Below are 18,090 nucleotides of genomic sequence, written 5' to 3' on the forward strand. Positions count from 1 at the left end.
GTTTCATCACTATCTGAAATGTTCCCATGATGCCCACCCATCAATTTGCAGAGAATCAGTAATTATCTGACGTTTCTCATCTGTGTTCACACGCTGGCTATTTCCACATAGCACATTTTGTCACTGCAGACTTTTGTTGTTTTTTTTTAATCATTTTAGGTTCATCATATTCTCACACAGCCAGTGTTAACACAGTCTGTTTGTGTGTTTTACTGCCAGGATGAGATGCCTGCAGTTATCCCAGGTTTGTGTTGTGCTCATTGCCTTCCTCGTCCAGCTACTTGCAGTGCCTTTGGCGATCCTCATTACCGGACCTTCGATGGCCGCATGCTGCACTTCCAGGGAACTTGCACATATGTCCTAACACAGGATTGTGAGAGTGGAGATTTCAGGTGAAATTCATCCCAAACAATAGCTATAATAATTCATTGTATAAAAAGTAGTGCTGTCAATAGATTAAAAAAATTAACCAATTAATCTCACAATTATCTGTAATTAATCGCGATTAATCGCAATTACTTGATCCTGATTACTTGATTTTTTCAACTTTATATTTAAGCCTCTAACTGACATTTATGCGATACAATGAAGTAAATGCAGAATAAACAAAGAATCTAAGCTTAAATTCAAAGAGAATTTGAATAGTTTTCTTCAATCTTCTCTTAGATGCGTTAATTGCGTAAAAAGTTTCAGTCGCGATGCGGATTAATTCGCGTTAACTTGTTAATTTTCAGCGGTGCTAATATACATATATATATACATATATATATATTGACAGAAACGTTTCAGGTATTTTGAGTCGTTGTGCCCTCCAGATGTGTTATCGCGTTAAAATTTATTAACGCGTTAAGTGTGATGGCGGATTATTTTGCATTAACGCGTTAATTTTGACAGCAGTAATAAAAAGAGATTCTTTTTCTGTTCAAACAAACCAGAACAGTACTGGTTCTGTGTTGGTGGTAATGATATGGAGTACCTCCCCAACAGGTGCAGTTACCGTCATTGCCTCGCAGAAAAAATAGTCTTGGACATCCTAGCTGTCTGGAACTGGAGGTGTTTCAGAAAATAGATGCATTGTTATTGTATTTAAAGCACCTTGATGTGAAACAAAATTGTGCTAAAAGGTAACAAGTACAAAACAAGAAAGCAAATTTTTTGTTTTTACAGTGTTCATGCTACAAATGATGATCGTGGACGTAAAGGAGTGTCCTGGACTAAAGAGGTTACTGTGTTTTTGGGTGACGTCACAGTGCAGCTACTGCAGGACTGGATTGTGAAGGTTTGTATGTAAATAGACCATAAAGGGTTTTACCCAGTGAGCTTTATGCTTTGTGCATTCTCTCATCCATCTCCTCTTTTATCCAGGTGAATGATGAGGTTGTAACTTTGCCATTTCTCAGGGAACCATACATCTATATTGAACGGCAAACCAACACAATTTTACTCAACACTAACATTGGACTGAAGGTACAGTACTCTTTGCTTTTCTGTCTCTTTACCTTCTCACATATTTGGTCACTCCCAGTTTTGTAACAAACTGGTACATCCACTCGCTCACCTTAGGTGCTGTGGAGTCCTCGTTCACATGTGGAAGTAAGTGTGCCAGGCTCCTATAAGGGCCACACCTGTGGTCTTTGTGGAAACTTCAACAACTACTACCAGGATGACCTCCGGATGCCAAATGGACGAATCACTCTATCTGAGTCTGAATTTGGAAACAGCTGGAGGGTAAAATCAATACACAGCAGTAATACATAGACTGTGTAAAATACATAGCTTATCACTAATTTTGACCACATGCAAATAAAATCATATTTGTCATTTAAGGTCACAAATGGTACCCATTTCCGCTCCTCCTGTCGTCCTGGCGAGAATGTTGACCCTTGTAAGGATGCAGGCTACCAGGCCAAGAAGGGGGCCAACACTCGCTGTAAAATCCTAAAGTCTGCCATCTTTAAGCCCTGTCATCGCGTGGTGCCTCCTGAACAGTGGTACGGAGCTTGTGTTTACGACCTCTGCGCTTGCGGTGCCAATACTGATGACTGTCTTTGTGACACGTTGGAGGCCTACGCGAGCCAGTGCAGAGAAGCAGGAGTCATCGTGCAGTGGAGGAGCGCATCTCTGTGTGGTGAGTAAATCACCAAAAAGTGGCAAATATACTCTAGAGGTATATTATCATTTCACATCGAGCGTGCATGCCGGCAACCAGCTGTCAGCTTCATAACAATGGGCAACAATTCCTGTCTTCTTAATGTTCCCATGTGTGTCCTAACCTCATCCCTGTGTTTTGTCCTTGGTGTTTCCTTCTTTGTGTTTGTTTCCTTTTCTGTCTTTGTTTCAGGTCTGTGTTTCTGTTCCCATGTTCTGCTACTTCCTGTTTTATTTTGATAGTCTCTCATCTCGTTTGCCCTAATCTCCTCTTGGCTATTTTGACTCTCATTTTGCTTGTGTTCTTTGTCACATCCTCCCTCTTGCTGTGTGCTCTCTTGTCCGTGTGTTCTCCTAGAGTCCTAGTTTTCGGTTTGGTTTGTGTAATTTCTGTAATTTGCCAGCAAGCAAAGCTGAGTTTTTGAGTTTATTTCTCTTCTTGTGTCCTGCCTCTGGGTCCACAGTCTGCCTGCCACACGGCATTCCATGACATAAACTGCTTAATGTTATAAGGAAGCAATGCAATATGATTCATTCTGAATTAAAAATAAATAGCCATTGGCCTCACTTCTGTCAGCCACCCGGAAATTTCTGCTGAGGATCAGTAAAAGTCAAAAAGTCAAAATAAGACATATGCTTGAAGCTGTAGTGCTCACAGTGTTTTCTGTGTCTCACAGTGTTTTCTTTGCTCCTGTCTTCCACAGCTGTGGGCTGCCCAGTGGAGAGGGGCTTTGTGTTTGATGAGTGCGGTCCCCCTTGTCCTGTAACCTGCTTTAATGTCGATGTACCTCTGGGAGTGATAGAAAGCCACTGCTTCAAGCCCTGTGTTCCAGGCTGTCAGTGTCCTGCTGGTCTGGTCCTACACAACAACTACTGCATACCACGAGAAAAGTGTCCAAAGATCATTCATGGCAGCCCCTCAAATGCCACAGTTACTGAATAAGTGGACACTCACTTATAATTTCATGCACATGCACTGTCACCTCTGCATCAGCCCCATGTTACTGTATACAATGGAAACATTTCCAGATGAACCTCCATGACCTGTGGACTCCACATACTGACTGAAGTGGAATACTGTGTTTGTGGGTTTTTATAAATATTGTTTAAAGTAACACTGAATATTTATACTACTTAAAGATTTGTCCTTTAATTCCATACCTAGTTTGTTTCACACATTTATATAAATATTGGTCTTTATATTACTTTAACAGTATTAACAATTATTAAAAGTTGTTTATCATGCAGGATACATTTTTAGCATTGTGCAATGTCTGACTGTGCATACAGGAAGCCACATAATCTCAGGTAATCTTTTCTTTCTCCATTTTATAAATAAAAGTTTCACTAATAATTCTGTTGTTTCTTTTTCTGTGTTTAGAGACAAATTTGATGTTGATATTTAATCACCCATTTGGCAACACTGTCCTTTCTGCACACATTGTATTTATTTGAGTAGAGTGTATTTTAGTGAGTACACATCAGGTCAGCTACACGTGAAAACGTGTGAAATAACCTTACAATTCAACATATATGGTAAGCAGTTTTCAATAATAAATCAGCTTATTTCAGGGTAATTCTCAGTGATCAACTGCTTATAGACCTAACCACCTCATTATTATTATTACCTTTATTTAACCAAGAAATCCCACTGGGGTCTCTCTTTTATTAGGGAGAGCTGGCCAGGCATGTTTATGTTTATGTCTTTCTGTAAATTGTCCCAGGTCCAGGGTGCTTTGTAAGAAAACACTGCTTTCCCTAGATATGTCATAACTGTAAGCAAATCAAAAAAAGAAACCAGCTCATATCCCTTTGTTTTCCTCTTAACAGTGATGTTTTTCTACCATGAGACAAAGAAATACAGCCACTTTACAACACTATAGTCTGTATATAAAAGTTGTATGTAGCCACCATGACATCATCTATTATTTTCTGGACTCTGGACAATTTGAAGTTTCCACAGGTGAAATGGTTAAATGCTAAGCTATCAGATAAGTAGTAAGCTTGTTAAACAAGATCTATAAGCTATATGGGTTCATCACATGGAAGGAGATTCCTTTTAATTATTGATAGTCATGCAAATAGAATAGCAGTATTATACAGATAAAATACTAGAATTCCACGCAACAAAACTGGAGCATAAACTTCTGCAAGCAGAGGTGAGACCCAGGCAATGCATACCTGTCAATCAAAGCACCCACACCCCTAAGTTTAAGGCTTAATAAAACCCAAAATGGTTAGTTTTTTTTTGTTTTTTTTAAAGTTGATCCACCATACAGCGTTTGAAGAGACCAGAAACCTAAATCACATACTAGGACTTTGTATGCCTTAAAAATAAAGTAAACAAATCATTCGACACCACAGACTTTAAAATAAAGACAATACAACACTAAAAGGCATGGAGCCACAGACTTTCACTATGTGTTAAATGTTACAGAGCACTACACTCAGGTGTAAAGCATCACATGGTCATGTATCACCTTTCGCTCTCTGACAGATACACTGTCACTTTTTGTTGCTGGTAAGCTGATCCAGCTGTTTCCCAGAGGACTGCCGTAACCATAGTAATATCCTGCATAATTTATCAACCTGAAAACATGGAGCAGGTAGGATGCTTTGCTGTGGCTGTGTGAGAAATGCATTTGTTTTCCTTTTGTATATACACGGTTGAATTGAATGAACTGAAACTAAATGTACTGTCCCTGTGCTTTGCTTCAGGATTACATTGCTGGTCTTTACCAGTCTCTAGGTATGTCTGTTGGCGCAGAGTTTACCCCTGAGGATGTGAGTCTCCTTTACAGCAAAGTGTTTCATTTTCCTTCCAACATCACTGAAGCACATACAGCTATGAGGAAGGTAGCAGCTCACACATAATTAGACACAAACATGTTATTACAGTGATCACATGCTAAGTTATAGTAACAGAAAACTACAATGGGGCTGGTTGTGCTTCAGATTGCAGGAGGAGACAGTAGCTGGACCTGTATTGGTGAAAATGTTTTGGATGTTCTCTTAGAAATGGAAAGGGAAAGGGAAAAGAAGGAAATGGTACCGTTTTTTTTCTTTTATAAGATAATATCTGATCTTAACTCCATAATCAAAATATTATTACTACTACTGCTTTTATAAATACTCTTATCTTCAGCTGTACTGGGACCTCCTGCTACTAAATACTGGAAATCCCAATGCTTTTCATCACACAATGGATTCCCTGCTCCAGAACATAGACTTTAATACTTTGAAAAAGGCATACACCTCAGATTTAGGATCCATAAAGCAGGTTGGTACAGGTATGTACTTGCAGAACTGTACACTTTCTCCTGCATTAATGCAGTTCATTATTTGCCCTATTTTGCTTTCCGCAGATCAGAAGATGGGGAGGGGGGAAAGAGCTATCTGGGAAAAAGACATGCGTGAAAAGGCTCAAAAAAGCAGCCAGGCAGTGCTGGGCTAGGTGAGCATCTTTTATTGAGGGTGAGAAGTTACTCAGTTTATAACAAAATGTGTTACAAAATGTACTGATTTTATTGTGTGTATATATGAACCACATAGTAAACGGTTGTTGGACTTACAGCCACATCACCCACTCTCATCACCCAGATTACTGTGTTGCATGTGTGAAAAGCCAAAGATTAAAGAACCTAAAAGGAGCAACACTAGTAGCTGCTTTTTCTTTAATACCTTAGTCCCTGTGGCAAATCTGTGCATTATTAAATAATATTAAATTGTGGGTCACATATAGCACAACAAGAAAGTCGCTGAAGCAAGTAGAAAACAAGTTGGTGACTGCAGCTTAACTGGGTGTACTGATGTGAGCAACAATTGTATTGCCAGTTAACACAGCTTTTTACTAAGGAGGATGTTTTATCTTTCAGAGGTTATTCAATATTATTTAACCTGAGTATTAAGGAGCAACTGAGCATTTCAGAAATACAGGTTTCTAATATTACAAACCACCCCATTATAGTGAAATGCTTACTTGCAATAGCTATGTTGTTAATGTGTCTGTTTCTCCTAAGATTGGCATCACAGGGTGTGTGGAGCATACTGCCCTCTACATGGCAGAGCCAAAGTCAAAGGATTACAAGCCAGGTGTGGGGCCATGTCTCCTTGTCAGACATCCTCCTCTTGGTGGATGTCAAGTATGATGTGGTCAGTCAATTGCTGTATACAGAAATGCTTCAGGAGCACCACAGTAAGGAAAGGTTCCTCTAAACTGTCACCTAAGTACACCTTAGTCACAATTATGGAGTCTGATTTGGATGCTTCATGTTTCTGTTTCATTACTTCTTTGTCGATCCACAGCTAAGAGCGTCTGGGAGATGATGTTGCCATGGCAACAGCATCAGGAAGTAGAACAGTTGGAGGATCGTGTAGATGAAGCTTTGGCATCTGTTGATATGCTCAGCTTAGCTGAGCTGCCAGGAGCTTTCAGGATGTACAAGTAACACACATAGATCATGTTTTTGCTACTTTGCTTGAGTGTGTGAACTTGGTTACACTGCCACTGGTCGGGGATATAAGGACTCAGTGTGTTATCCAAAAACTAAAAAGGATGTGCAGAAATAACTTTGTTAAATAGCAGATGTAACGGCAAAGAAAATGATTTATCAAAACAGATGGGTTAATTTGTAGATCAATCAATTGTCCTCACTGCTTATTTAACTAAAGGGTTGAAAAAGGGCTAGATCCCATCTCAGGTGGCATAGGCCAACAGGCAGGATACACTTTGGACAAGTTCAGCGCAGGGAGAACAAAAAACGTCCATCCATCCAACTTACATCCATATGTACTGGCCCTTTAGGGTCTACCATTAAGATGGCATTCATATCTTTGTATAATGTCTGTATTATGTATTGAGGATGGAAAACATTTAGTTTGATTCATGTTAAGCCAAAGCACCATGGTAAAGCTTATTTCCCTTCAGAGCCTGTATGAGTGCATCTTTTAGAAGCTGTCCTGAGCAGTCCTGGTCTGCCATTTCTCTTCTGAATGAGTTGCACAAATTTTGTCAACAAGAACATGATGCACTTACAGTCCTGGTTGAGAGGTAAATTATTTCAAGTAGTTTCATACGTCTGACTTAAGAAAGTTTTTTGGGGGGAAATACCACCATGAAACCCTGAGAGGGAAAGGGTTGATTCATTAATCTTTTATCTTCCAGGCTCCATGGGGAGAGCCTGAAACTGTTGTGTCTGTACGTCAGGTTGGCAACTGTTAGAGCTCAGAGAGAGAAAATGTCCTATACGGCTCTTCTGGCTGCTCGCCAGTCCTGGGAGACATGGTGAGCCAAAAAACACTCAGAGTATACAACAGTTTGTATTCACAATCATCACGTTCTCATGTCCTTTGTGTACTGTCTGTCCATTCAGGCCACATGTTAACGGTCCATGTAGAGCAAAGCAGGCCTCCTTGTGGCTACATGGAAAAGCACAAGAGAAAGAGTATGACTTTGACACAATAGAGCAGGTATTACAAATCTGTCTGTGGACAGCAAACTCCTGTTATAATATTGCTCTCAGATTATATACATGATCTTTTTTTAGTGGGTTAGTATTATTTTTATCAGTAATAGAGCTTGGTCCACTTATAGCAGTCAGTGCTGCAGCTGCTGGTGCTGACTCAGGAGCAGGAGAGGAAGCAACTTATCACATTAATACACGGGATCTCCATAAAGGATTTGCAGGCACCAGCATGCACAGTGCCTCCAAAATATGGTAATAAATAGTTTTATTTTACCCAGCAGAATTTACTTAGAATTTACTTATTTTTGATTTGCATCATTTCTCCACTTCATTATCTTCTTCCCTGTTTCCTCGACAGACAATCATCATCAAGTTTCTTTGAGGAATGGCTGTATTAAAAGGCTGCATCAAATTCATGCTTGGTTGCAGGCACACAGTGGTACTCAGAGCTCTCTACAGCAAACAAACCCTGAACCACAACCAATGGCCCAGCCCAAAGTGCAGGCCTACAGAGAATGGTCCCCACTTCTCTTAGAAGACTGCACCCTGCTTCTTCTAACCCATCTAACAGAACTTCAGGAGGTCCAAGCTTCTGCTTTACTGCAAGCGATGATGGATGAGGTGAGTCGAGGCAATCACAACATACAAGACAAAGCAAGAAAACCTACAAAAGGCAGTAAGGTTAATAGTGTTGCATCTTGTCTCTTTGTTTAGAATGCACAGCTTCTCCAGGCTTTGCGGGATAAATATAAATCTGAATTTCAAGCTCAGTGCTTTAGCAACCTGCTTCACCTCCTGATCTCAGATTCCCCCCTTAGTTCAGGCTCTATGTTAAATCCTTATCCAAACTGTACTGAAACCAGCAGCAGCAAGCAAATCATAGTTCAGTCCTCTTACACTGGACAGGCAGAAGTCCAAAACATGAGTGGTGGATCAGCTGAAGCTGAGACGGTCGATTCAAGCAAAAGCAGCAACAGTGTAGTGAATGAAGTCCAAAATGCGGATGGGACTTACAAACAGGATGTCTGTTCAGGTATTAAAAACATTTAATAACTAATTATCCTAATAAAATAACATATTCCTAAAACTGTGGGAATCATATGCTTTAAACTCCCTCAGGTTGTGGAGCAGTGATGGAGGACCTGCCCTACTTGGAGATCTTGTGTGTGTCAGATCCTCATGAGGGTCTTGCTGCAGATGGAGGAGCCAAAGAGGAAGAAGAGGGCAGTGAATTAAAGAGCCCCAAGAGCTGTGAGAAACAGGACTCTTTAATCACCCTCGCCTGGAGCAAACCACCAGAGGATGACACAGACAGCGCAGCAGAGCCTGCAGATGGGTATACAGGACAGATTCAGGATGGTGCGAGAAGCCTGAACATGCAAGCAAGGCCCACACAATGTGATGTGTCAAATCAAGAGAGAGATGGAGAAGAGCTAAAACCCACTGTGTTGCAGTCTGGTACTCCAGATCACTGTGACACACAGTCTGCAAACCAGCAGTGCAGCACAGTACAAGAGGTACCTCATAAGAGTGCAGACCATAATTCACTGTGACTGTCATTGAACTCATGTGTTTACTTTCTGAATTCTTATTAGCTGGCCTTCAGTAACAGAAAAACAGCCAATCAACCAAAGGAAGGAGAAGCTGTATTTGAATGTGGCTTACAAACACGTGCTTTGGTGGCAGAGAGCAAGGAAGCCGCACAGCCACACCCTATGGCTGATTCCTCTGAAGCTAACCCACATGCAGACGACCTCTGCTATGAGACATGCAAGGACATAACTAATGCTGACAGGGATGTGACTGAGGTGGAAACAGAGTCCAAGCAGTGGGACATGACAGACCCTGAACTTGATCGCTATAAGGAGCAGAAATACTGTCCAGAAGCAACAGTAAGTGTAGTCTTGATATATTCTGGTTAGATCGGTTCTCATTTAAAATATCCAACCAGCTATTTTCCCACTTCTATGTTCCAGGTAGACTGTAGCCTGTCAGAGTGTAAGGCAAAGAAGGAACCTTCTCTGATGGAGAGAGAACGAGTGAGCGAACCGGTGTCTGCAATGGAGAGAGAGAGGACAATGCGCAACCTAGTGGACATGCAAAGAAAAGTTGAACAAAGGCAACAGAGAGACAGAGAGAGGCAACTGCTCAGGGTGAGACAAAGGTGTAGAGAGGGACACTGCATGCTTATGACTCTGAAATGAAAGCAGAATTGATGTTACATTGTTAGCATGTCTTTCAGGTTCAGGAGCGCCTGTCAATCATACAGAACAGAAAGGCAGAGGAAGACCTGCTTGGCCTGAAACACACAGACAGGATAAAGCACCTCACTCAAGATCTACCACTGGTAACTACATATTGAGGAACTGTATACTTTAACAAAAAAAAAAAAAAAAAGAAAAGAATTAGCATGCTATCTTATCATCATATGGTCTACTTTTTAGGAAGACAAGAACCAGCAGAAGACTGTTGTGAAAGAGCGTCTGGAGCAACTTAGAAGAGAGCGCTCTTATGTCATGCAGTCTAAAAGAGATCGGTAAATGGCACCGTCTTGAATCTGCCAGTCAACACCAAATTAATATTGACCGCATTTATTTCAACACTACTTTTTAATCCTTTAGAAATACCACAGGGTTTAAAGAACTCCTGGGTCCAGTTGCCCTCCAGAGCAGAAACACGGAGGATGCAGAAGACTGAGTCACAACACAGTCACAAAAATATCAACAAATGTACACTTTTCTTCTTATTTTGAATATATTGAGGCACCAATTGTCTAATGTGTTTAGGTTTAATGGTGCAGATTTTCTATCAGCAGTGTTTGTGGTTGTAACACAACTTAATATACAGAATGCTCAGAAACCAGTACAGGTTGTACATATGAAAACAGAACAGATCAATGAACTTGCAGTCATTTATTGTACAGTTTAATTATAATCTCGACAACCATAAGCATCAACAATAATGTAATTTACCAATGACCCTCCTTAAATTGTGTACAGACTATCCCGTGGGCTAAATTAAATACACAATGAGTCACAGAGGTGCGTGATAACAGTCTACAGTGGCTCCATTAACTTCTCTTCATCTGAACATAACATTTATTACCATTATGTAAGAAAAAAAGTTGTGGCTAAAGAAAGACACTGCTGTTGACTCTGAATGCACCTGTGGAGTAGGACTGTATTTATTTACAGGTATATGGGGGTGGGACTCTTATAACATGTTGAGGGACAAACGTTTGGCTAACAACTCTAGAATAGGGAGATATGTATGACATATAGGGTTTGGTGCAGGCTCAGTGGTTTTCCTGCAAGCCAGGAGAACTTCTCAGTTCTGGTGAGTAGAATAAAACTGTCCATGTGGGGAAGATTCTCAGCAAATAAACAATTTTTTCTCCTTCTCTAACTTTATATAACATCCACTCACACTGCAGTCCAATATAAAGCAGGAATACCTACCACCCTAATAAGCCAGAACATTCCACAGCAGCTCCCACACACTGAGCCACTGCATTACACACATACAAGTAGTATACAAGTTTGACCTCCTCTCAAATGAACACAAAACTTCAAGTTCAGAGGTCTCAAACACACTAACCCCCCGCTTCAGACATGCAATTGTTTCCATTAATCGACTGAACTTGTCGGCTTCATGTCTGAACGTTGATCGTCTCTCTTCAATAATGGCAAGACTGTGAATATGCATGTGTCTTGAATCAGTAACGACTATAATTTGAAGATCTGTATATGATGTGGTTTTCCTGATCCAGAAGAGAAATGTTTGTCCCTGGGTGGATGTTAGGGGCAGGGTATAGCTCTCCAAGGAGCACCATGCAGTACAAATACAGAACCTGCCCCTTTTTACACTATTGGAGAGAACTAAACATTCAAAAATTTACTCGTCTTCAATTAAGGAACATTAACAAAAGTGCTATACATCTGCACGGCATAATTTTCTCACTTTAAAGATTTATGAATGTCATTTCTGTCTGAATGTCTGACAAGGGGCTTATCATTCACACCTACATAGACAAAAACAGCTTACATATAAGAAAAAAACAAAACAAAACAAAAAACAAATGTGCCTGGCAGGCAAGTACTTTAGTCAGGCCTTTTATATGTGTGTGTGGCAGCTAGGAACTGAACAGAACCAGCAAATCCCATTTTCAAAATATGACAAGTCTCCTTTTAAAGTATAATCAGGTTAGCGCTGATGGGAGCAGGGCACTTTAATAGTGGTGACACACAGAAATTGAAACACCTGTGGTGCCAGATGTTTACGTAATGTCTGGACCCTAGTTTTACATGGGCAAGCTCTTTAGCAAAACGCCAGCATGCGCTTGTGTGTAAAAGATTTTAAACTATATCTTTTACAAGACAGTCAACAAAAATTGAATTTTATACATTACCTTTCATTATGGGAAAGACGAGTCTAAACATTTAGGATGAAAACGAAGGGATCTAAATCATGTTCATTCAATAAACCTCTGAAAATGGGACCACCTTCCTGCTGCTGGCTTTGAAGAGCACTACTGTTCATAAACATAAAATGATCATAACGCATCCAGGATCGCTCTGTCTTATGGGCACCATGGAGCTGAACGAAGGGGGGGATTTTTGTATATATATATATATATATATATATATATATATATATATATATATATACACACACATACATATATATATTTATTTATTTATTTATTTTTAATCTCTTTTTCATGTGAGTCTTGAGAGGAGGAAAATGTATGAGTCGCAAATCTTGAATGGTGTTAGCAATGGGGCTTTTGTGTTTTTATGCTTCTATGTGTGTGCAAGTCTGTAGTCTTTCTATTGGTGTGCGCACTGCACTCCTGGGCCATGATGACCCCCTTCCTCGTCAGAACTATCATTGTAGGCCTCTCTCCTGGCTCCGCTTCCTGAACCTTGACTCCTGTCAAAATCTGTTAGGTCAACTTCCTCGGCATCTGCTGCAATAACGGGAGTCTCGGCACGGGCAGGCAGCAAGCACTCGAGTTCCTGAAAGAAGACAAACATCCATCACGACATCATATTCACTCTAACATTTTGCAAGTCGTGATTTTTGTTTTCTCTATTGTAACTCACATTCAGCTTTTCAGGGTTAATCCAGTTGTTTTCAGGGAACTGGACATCAAACTTAATGTAAAGATCTCCCTTCTCAAACGGATTTCTGTACTGAGGCATCCCCTCTCCTTTCACCACTCGAATGCAGCCTGCCACAAACACACAAAGAAGAAACGGCACACAGATTCAACAACAATTGTACACTACAGTGCGAGGTCTATGAGCTCTCCAACAGAGTCTAAATATAAGATGGATCTAGCCACAGTGATATCATCCACTGACATCATCTCTCGCACTGAGCGTTATCACAGTTGCTGTGCTAGTGAGGGATTGATCCGACAGTGAAACCAGGGGACACAGTATACTGTAGGGACTTGTCAACCACAAGGTAGGCTTGCCCTAAACCATACTGTGCTTTTTGGTTCTTCAAATCTGACAGGGTTCAATATTTTCACATTTAAAAAATTTAGAAAATAATAATTGTTTAAAAGTAAAATTTGAAACTACAGAGACCAAAAGAAAACCCAAAACAAAACAATTTTATCACAAATTTCATAGTTTAACTTCGCTAATTGGTTGATTTCCAAAAGACATCCATATAAACAGACTTCTTTTTGGGAACAAGTGACGTCGCCCCCTGCTGGCCATTAGACAAAATTAGTTATACTATACATCAGCATTTCCACTTTTCTGACATGGAAGCTACATCCATCTTTTATATACAGCCTGTGGTTTCCATATTTATTCTGGTCCTGGAATTTATAATCTGTGTAATATAAACTATGGTGCAAGCTATCACAATTGTCATGCAATCGATATTTTGAGACTTAGACTATACATGTCTGGTATTAGCATGTATGATAAGCACACAGAGTTTTCACTCAAACTCATAGTTAGATGTTTATTTTGAAAAACAGTGTTAGATTTTACATTATTAAGTTTTAAATGTCCCAAAAAAGTATATGTATTCTCAACAACTTGAAACAACGACAGCTTTTTCACAAGACAGTTAATTATATACCACAACCTTGAGAATTTACCAGGAAAACACCAAAGTGACTTGTTAAAACAATCTAATTTTGTTTTCAATTTGGTTCACATTAGATGTTTATATGCTCTCTTTTATGCTGCCCTAAAAATAAATGCTGGCACCAACACTTGCAGTAAAACATAAGTGTTCATCCAATAAATTTCCTTCTGTCCAACCAAAACAGAAGGAATATCATGGCACAAAAAATAAATTAAAGTAAATGGAAGATGTTTACCTGGCTCAATGACCTTTCCAGGTGGGTATTTAACAAGCAACTGACGTCCGTCGAGGTGTGTGACTGTGAACTGGAAGCCGCACAGAGCCTCAACCAGGCCGATACGATGAACCATGTGAAGATCGCTGCCATCACGGCGGAAATCCTATTTCAGATATAAAACCCATGTTTGTTGCTTAGGTTCATTACATCAAATCGCTTGAATAAATGTAGACTTTATTCATTATCTAAGTTATTCTATTATTAAAAACAGTTTTGTAATCAATAGGGGTACCTCATGTTCTTTCTCTTGCAGCACCAGAACTATATCTCCTGGTTCCATGCCTGGTGCTTGGTCAGCTTCTCCAGTGAATGTGATCTTCTGTCCATGTCTCATACCTTTGTCCACGTGAACTTCAAGAACCTTAGTCTCCTTACAGACTTTATGACCCTCACACTTTCTGCAGCGGTCCTTTTCATTTATCACTTCACCTGGACAACAACCACACACACAGAATAGAGGACCTCAGAGAGCTGTTTTGCTGCAGTTTGTACATTAACTTTGTTTTTAATGTCAGTTTGCAGGTGTGTGGGGATACATTACCCTCCCCATTGCAGTCTGTGCAGACTGACTGCATCTGCTGAACCATTCCTGGAGCCAGCTGTCTAATCATGATTCTCATGCCCCGTCCTCTGCATGCTACACACTTCTGCACAGCTCCAGCCTTACCACCCTGACTAGAAGCCAACAGTAAAGTATGAGCATTATTATCCATTTAGAGCAACTGTAAATCATTCATCAGACAGCCTTAAAACTACAAATCAATATAATTTTAACAAAAAGGAAACTCACCCATTACAGGCACTACACAGCACATTCTTACTGAGCTGCAGTTTTGTGGTTTTACCATTGTACAAGTCTTCAAGAGAAACCCTGTAACAACATGAGTTGTAAGTACACATACTGCATTACATATGCACCATCCACTGAAGCACCCATCAAACAACAACACTTACTTCAGCGGGTGTACCATATCATCTCCTCTCCTCCTGCCTCCATTCCGTCCTCTTCCTTGTCCCCCCATGAACCCAAACAGTCCTCCACCAAAAATATGAGAGAAGATATCCTCCATGCCAGGTCCTCCTCCTCCTCCCTCCCGTAGGCCTTGCTCTCCATAGCGGTCATAAAGCTCCTTTTTTTCAGGGTTTGTCAATACCTCATATGCAAAACTTATCTCTTTAAACTGGAAAACGAACAAAGCACAATCAGACAGGTTGAAATGGTGCATGAAGAAAATAAATTCAGTGCACCACATCAACAGTTCCCTTTTACAAAGCACAAAGAACTTAAAAGAGGCTTTAAGATTTGAGTCATAGAGAAATAAATATATTTTTAAAAAGCATTCTTCTCTAGTGGAAAGTCTGTGTCACATTTTGTACTCTGATCTGTGCCTAGGAGTAATCCTCAAAGCACTGGGCTATGTGATCATTATAAATGGAGGCGACAACATTTCTGCATGCCCAATTGTTGATCAACTGAGCATCCTTTGGTGCTGTTGCTAACACTACTGTTTTGATGCATCATACCTTGTCTCCAGCTTCAGGGTTCTTGTCAGGGTGGTACTCTTTGGCCAATTTGCGGTAGGCCTGTAACAAACCAAAAATAATCAGTGTGAAGAAAGCTGGGTCACAGACATAAGCTCATGTGCCTGTAGCAAGACGCTTCAATTAGCTTGCTGTCTAAAACATCAGGACATAGTCGAGATCATGGCTGCATGTGACATGTCAGAAACTCAACAACACTGCTTCCAAATATTAACAGCTTTTGACTTGCCAGCGTTATTTTGAATCCCGATAGACGGAAATACAAGGTCTTTATTTCGAGACAAGAATAAGATGAATACACAAGCTGTATAAGTTGTGTTATGTCGGGTTTTTCAGAGGACGCAGCAGTTGTCAAATATGAGCCATTAGCATCTGCTTGATGTTTGAATGGATTTTAAAGGGCATAACGCCTGTTGGCTAATGTAGCTGCACGAATGGTGGCATAAACGTTAGCTTGTGACCACCACACAGGTTGTTTATAGCGTTGCCTAACATCAATACTGTTAAGCATGATCAAGTATTACACTGAGGTTGGCAGTATATTAAGCTAAGTGACTCATTTAGCGAGTGTTGTTTCGTTACTGAGTTGGTGGGGACTATTTGCTGGAATTTAGCATTAGTAGCCGGCAAGCTATCACACTCGTGTTTACCAGTGTTATCTCTGTTTTCAAAGAGACTAACTTCATCCTTATCATGTATTTAGAAACAATTATAAGTAATCATTCAATGCCAGTGTGTCGCTTAAATTATGTTTAAAAGTCCAGTGATGTATCCCGCTGTTATCCAGCTTATTTTACTGGCTAAGCTAGCTAAACATCCATTAGCTTGTTTCTAGGCCACAATTGCACTGATGACCTCTCTTCCTCTTTTTTTCAATTTTGTTTTAACTCCAAGAAATGAATTTCACTGTAGCATTTACATACCTTTTTAAGTTCATTTTCAGACGCAGACGGCGAAACTCCGAGGATGTCGTACAATTTAGTATCCACAACGCCCGACATGACGCTAACCGGCAACTACAGAGAGACCTTCTCCGGAGGAGGTTCGGCTGTGCGACGATACGCGGATCCACCGGCTGGGACTGTCCGGGCTTTTGCCAGAAACAGCACAGACAAACACCCCCTGACAAAAAGATGCTGAAACATGGCACATACTTATTATTCCAAAAACAAATACGTTTTTGTTTAATTTGTATGATATACGTGTAATTAATGACCAATTTAGTGTGTGTTTACCAAAAAGTGACCACCTGAAACTTTATTGTATTTAGTGCTAGAAAATACATTAGGGACTGTGTTAAAAATGTGTTACAAAACATTTTTAAAGCATGAAAGTCACACTTTCCACATTGGTAATCTGGTTAAAAATGTGTCCCAGAAGATAAATTTTCCGGACTTATTATATGTTATGGAGATTTTCTTTTAGAACTTTGAGTGTACCATAATACTACCATGCTCAACAGCTCTAAGCACTGCAGTCTTTATTTAAGCTGGGCCTATGCTTCATAGCTGTTAGGCTGACACAACATAAATGTAATTTTAACAAGTTCACTGATCAAATATCAGTCAGTGTGAAGATTTTCCATCCTTCCATGCATTTTCTTCTGCTTTTACTAGACTTAAATCTTAATAACTACAAGTGGCTCTAAGCCTGATAACGTTTTCTTCTTCTTCTTCTTTTAAAAAAGAAGCCAGTAAACAAGCAACAGAAGTCCAGACTATATATCCAAGAAACCACAAGCAAAAAGAACTTATGGAACATACTGCACAAAGGAACCGAAAACATGAGCTTTGGCACAGAATGACTACCTGCACAACACAAGAAGGAAACCATAACACATGCTGACCAAGTAGTCTTGCATTTGACACAATGCAGACTATCCCTCTCCTTTCTGCTGTATAGTTATCTCATTCTATAAGCATACATAAACCAGTCCATGCAATGATATGGTAAATATAAAAGAAACTGAGTTACTAGACAGATTGGTGTGCAGCATATTTCCTCAACCGTGGCTTTTAAATTACCTTAACAGCAGAATAAAGAAAGCTTGTATGAGAGGAACTCGTTTATTCATAATAAACTAAAGCTTTATGTGACTAAAGCAAAACTAAATATTTTTCAGTAATAAAACCTAAAATGAAACAAGCAGACTAATATAGTGACTCCACCCTGTGATACAGCTCCAGGGTGCATCTTAAGACAAAATATAATTAATGAATATTCAGACCCGTAACTCTACACAGTGGGAATCCATGTGCAGGTAGAACAGGGACACGTTTAGGTGTGAGTTTTCGTAAAAAATCGAGCCGGAAACATAAAGACAGTCCCTGCACTTGTCGTTTACTGTACATGCACAACTAAATAATTTTCCTGCAATATTAAATAAATGTTCATGTATGCATTATTGCATTCTTCACCCCAGTTATAAACTTAAAGTGTTTATTTTCATAAAGAAAAAAATGTTTGCGAGCATGGATGTGAATGTTAAATGTTGCTGCAGTGCTTGATGACAGCAGATAAATATGGACTTACTGGATGTTTACA

General features: G+C 39.9%; 4 protein-coding genes across 9 annotated transcripts in view; 3 read left to right on the plus strand and 1 right to left on the minus strand.

Moving 5' to 3' along the window:
* LOC116313513 (kielin cysteine rich BMP regulator) overlaps window positions 1-3,502 on the plus strand; it is a 32,588-nt gene extending 29,086 nt beyond the window's left edge. For all 6 annotated transcript variants that reach the window (XM_039615734.1, XM_039615732.1, XM_039615735.1 and 3 more), the window contains 6 exons: window positions 220-392; window positions 1,168-1,279; window positions 1,366-1,467; window positions 1,564-1,728; window positions 1,828-2,128; window positions 2,853-3,502. In XM_039615734.1, coding sequence (XP_039471668.1) covers window positions 220-392; window positions 1,168-1,279; window positions 1,366-1,467; window positions 1,564-1,728; window positions 1,828-2,128; window positions 2,853-3,091 — 1,092 coding nt within the window. In that variant the 3' untranslated portion in view covers window positions 3,092-3,502. The remainder of the gene's footprint in view (window positions 1-219; window positions 393-1,167; window positions 1,280-1,365; window positions 1,468-1,563; window positions 1,729-1,827; window positions 2,129-2,852) is intronic.
* Window positions 1-18,090, plus strand: part of LOC116309974 (myosin heavy chain, non-muscle-like) — a 156,450-nt gene that overhangs the window by 97,065 nt on the left and 41,295 nt on the right. The window lies entirely within an intron of this gene.
* Window positions 6,953-12,286, plus strand: LOC116313483. The gene is made up of 12 exons (XM_031731185.2): window positions 6,953-7,198; window positions 7,313-7,432; window positions 7,521-7,617; window positions 7,742-7,865; window positions 7,972-8,234; window positions 8,328-8,646; window positions 8,733-9,130; window positions 9,209-9,505; window positions 9,590-9,766; window positions 9,856-9,960; window positions 10,058-10,149; window positions 10,235-12,286. The coding sequence occupies exons 1-12, from the start codon at window positions 7,083-7,085 to the stop codon at window positions 10,308-10,310; spliced, it is 2,184 nt and encodes a 727-aa protein (XP_031587045.1). The 5' UTR covers window positions 6,953-7,082; the 3' UTR covers window positions 10,311-12,286.
* Window positions 10,511-16,637, minus strand: dnaja2b (DnaJ heat shock protein family (Hsp40) member A2b). Its single transcript, XM_031731186.2, has 9 exons — window positions 16,470-16,637; window positions 15,529-15,588; window positions 14,959-15,185; window positions 14,795-14,875; window positions 14,546-14,679; window positions 14,237-14,433; window positions 13,963-14,107; window positions 12,719-12,846; window positions 10,511-12,631 (listed from the first exon to the last, which is right to left on the minus strand). Exons 1-9 carry the CDS (start codon window positions 16,545-16,547, stop codon window positions 12,443-12,445), a joined length of 1,239 nt encoding a protein of 412 aa, XP_031587046.1. The 5' UTR covers window positions 16,548-16,637; the 3' UTR covers window positions 10,511-12,442.

This window comes from Oreochromis aureus, linkage group 7 (assembly GCF_013358895.1).
Source record: "Oreochromis aureus strain Israel breed Guangdong linkage group 7, ZZ_aureus, whole genome shotgun sequence".
NCBI classification, from domain to species: Eukaryota; Metazoa; Chordata; class Actinopteri; order Cichliformes; family Cichlidae; genus Oreochromis; species Oreochromis aureus.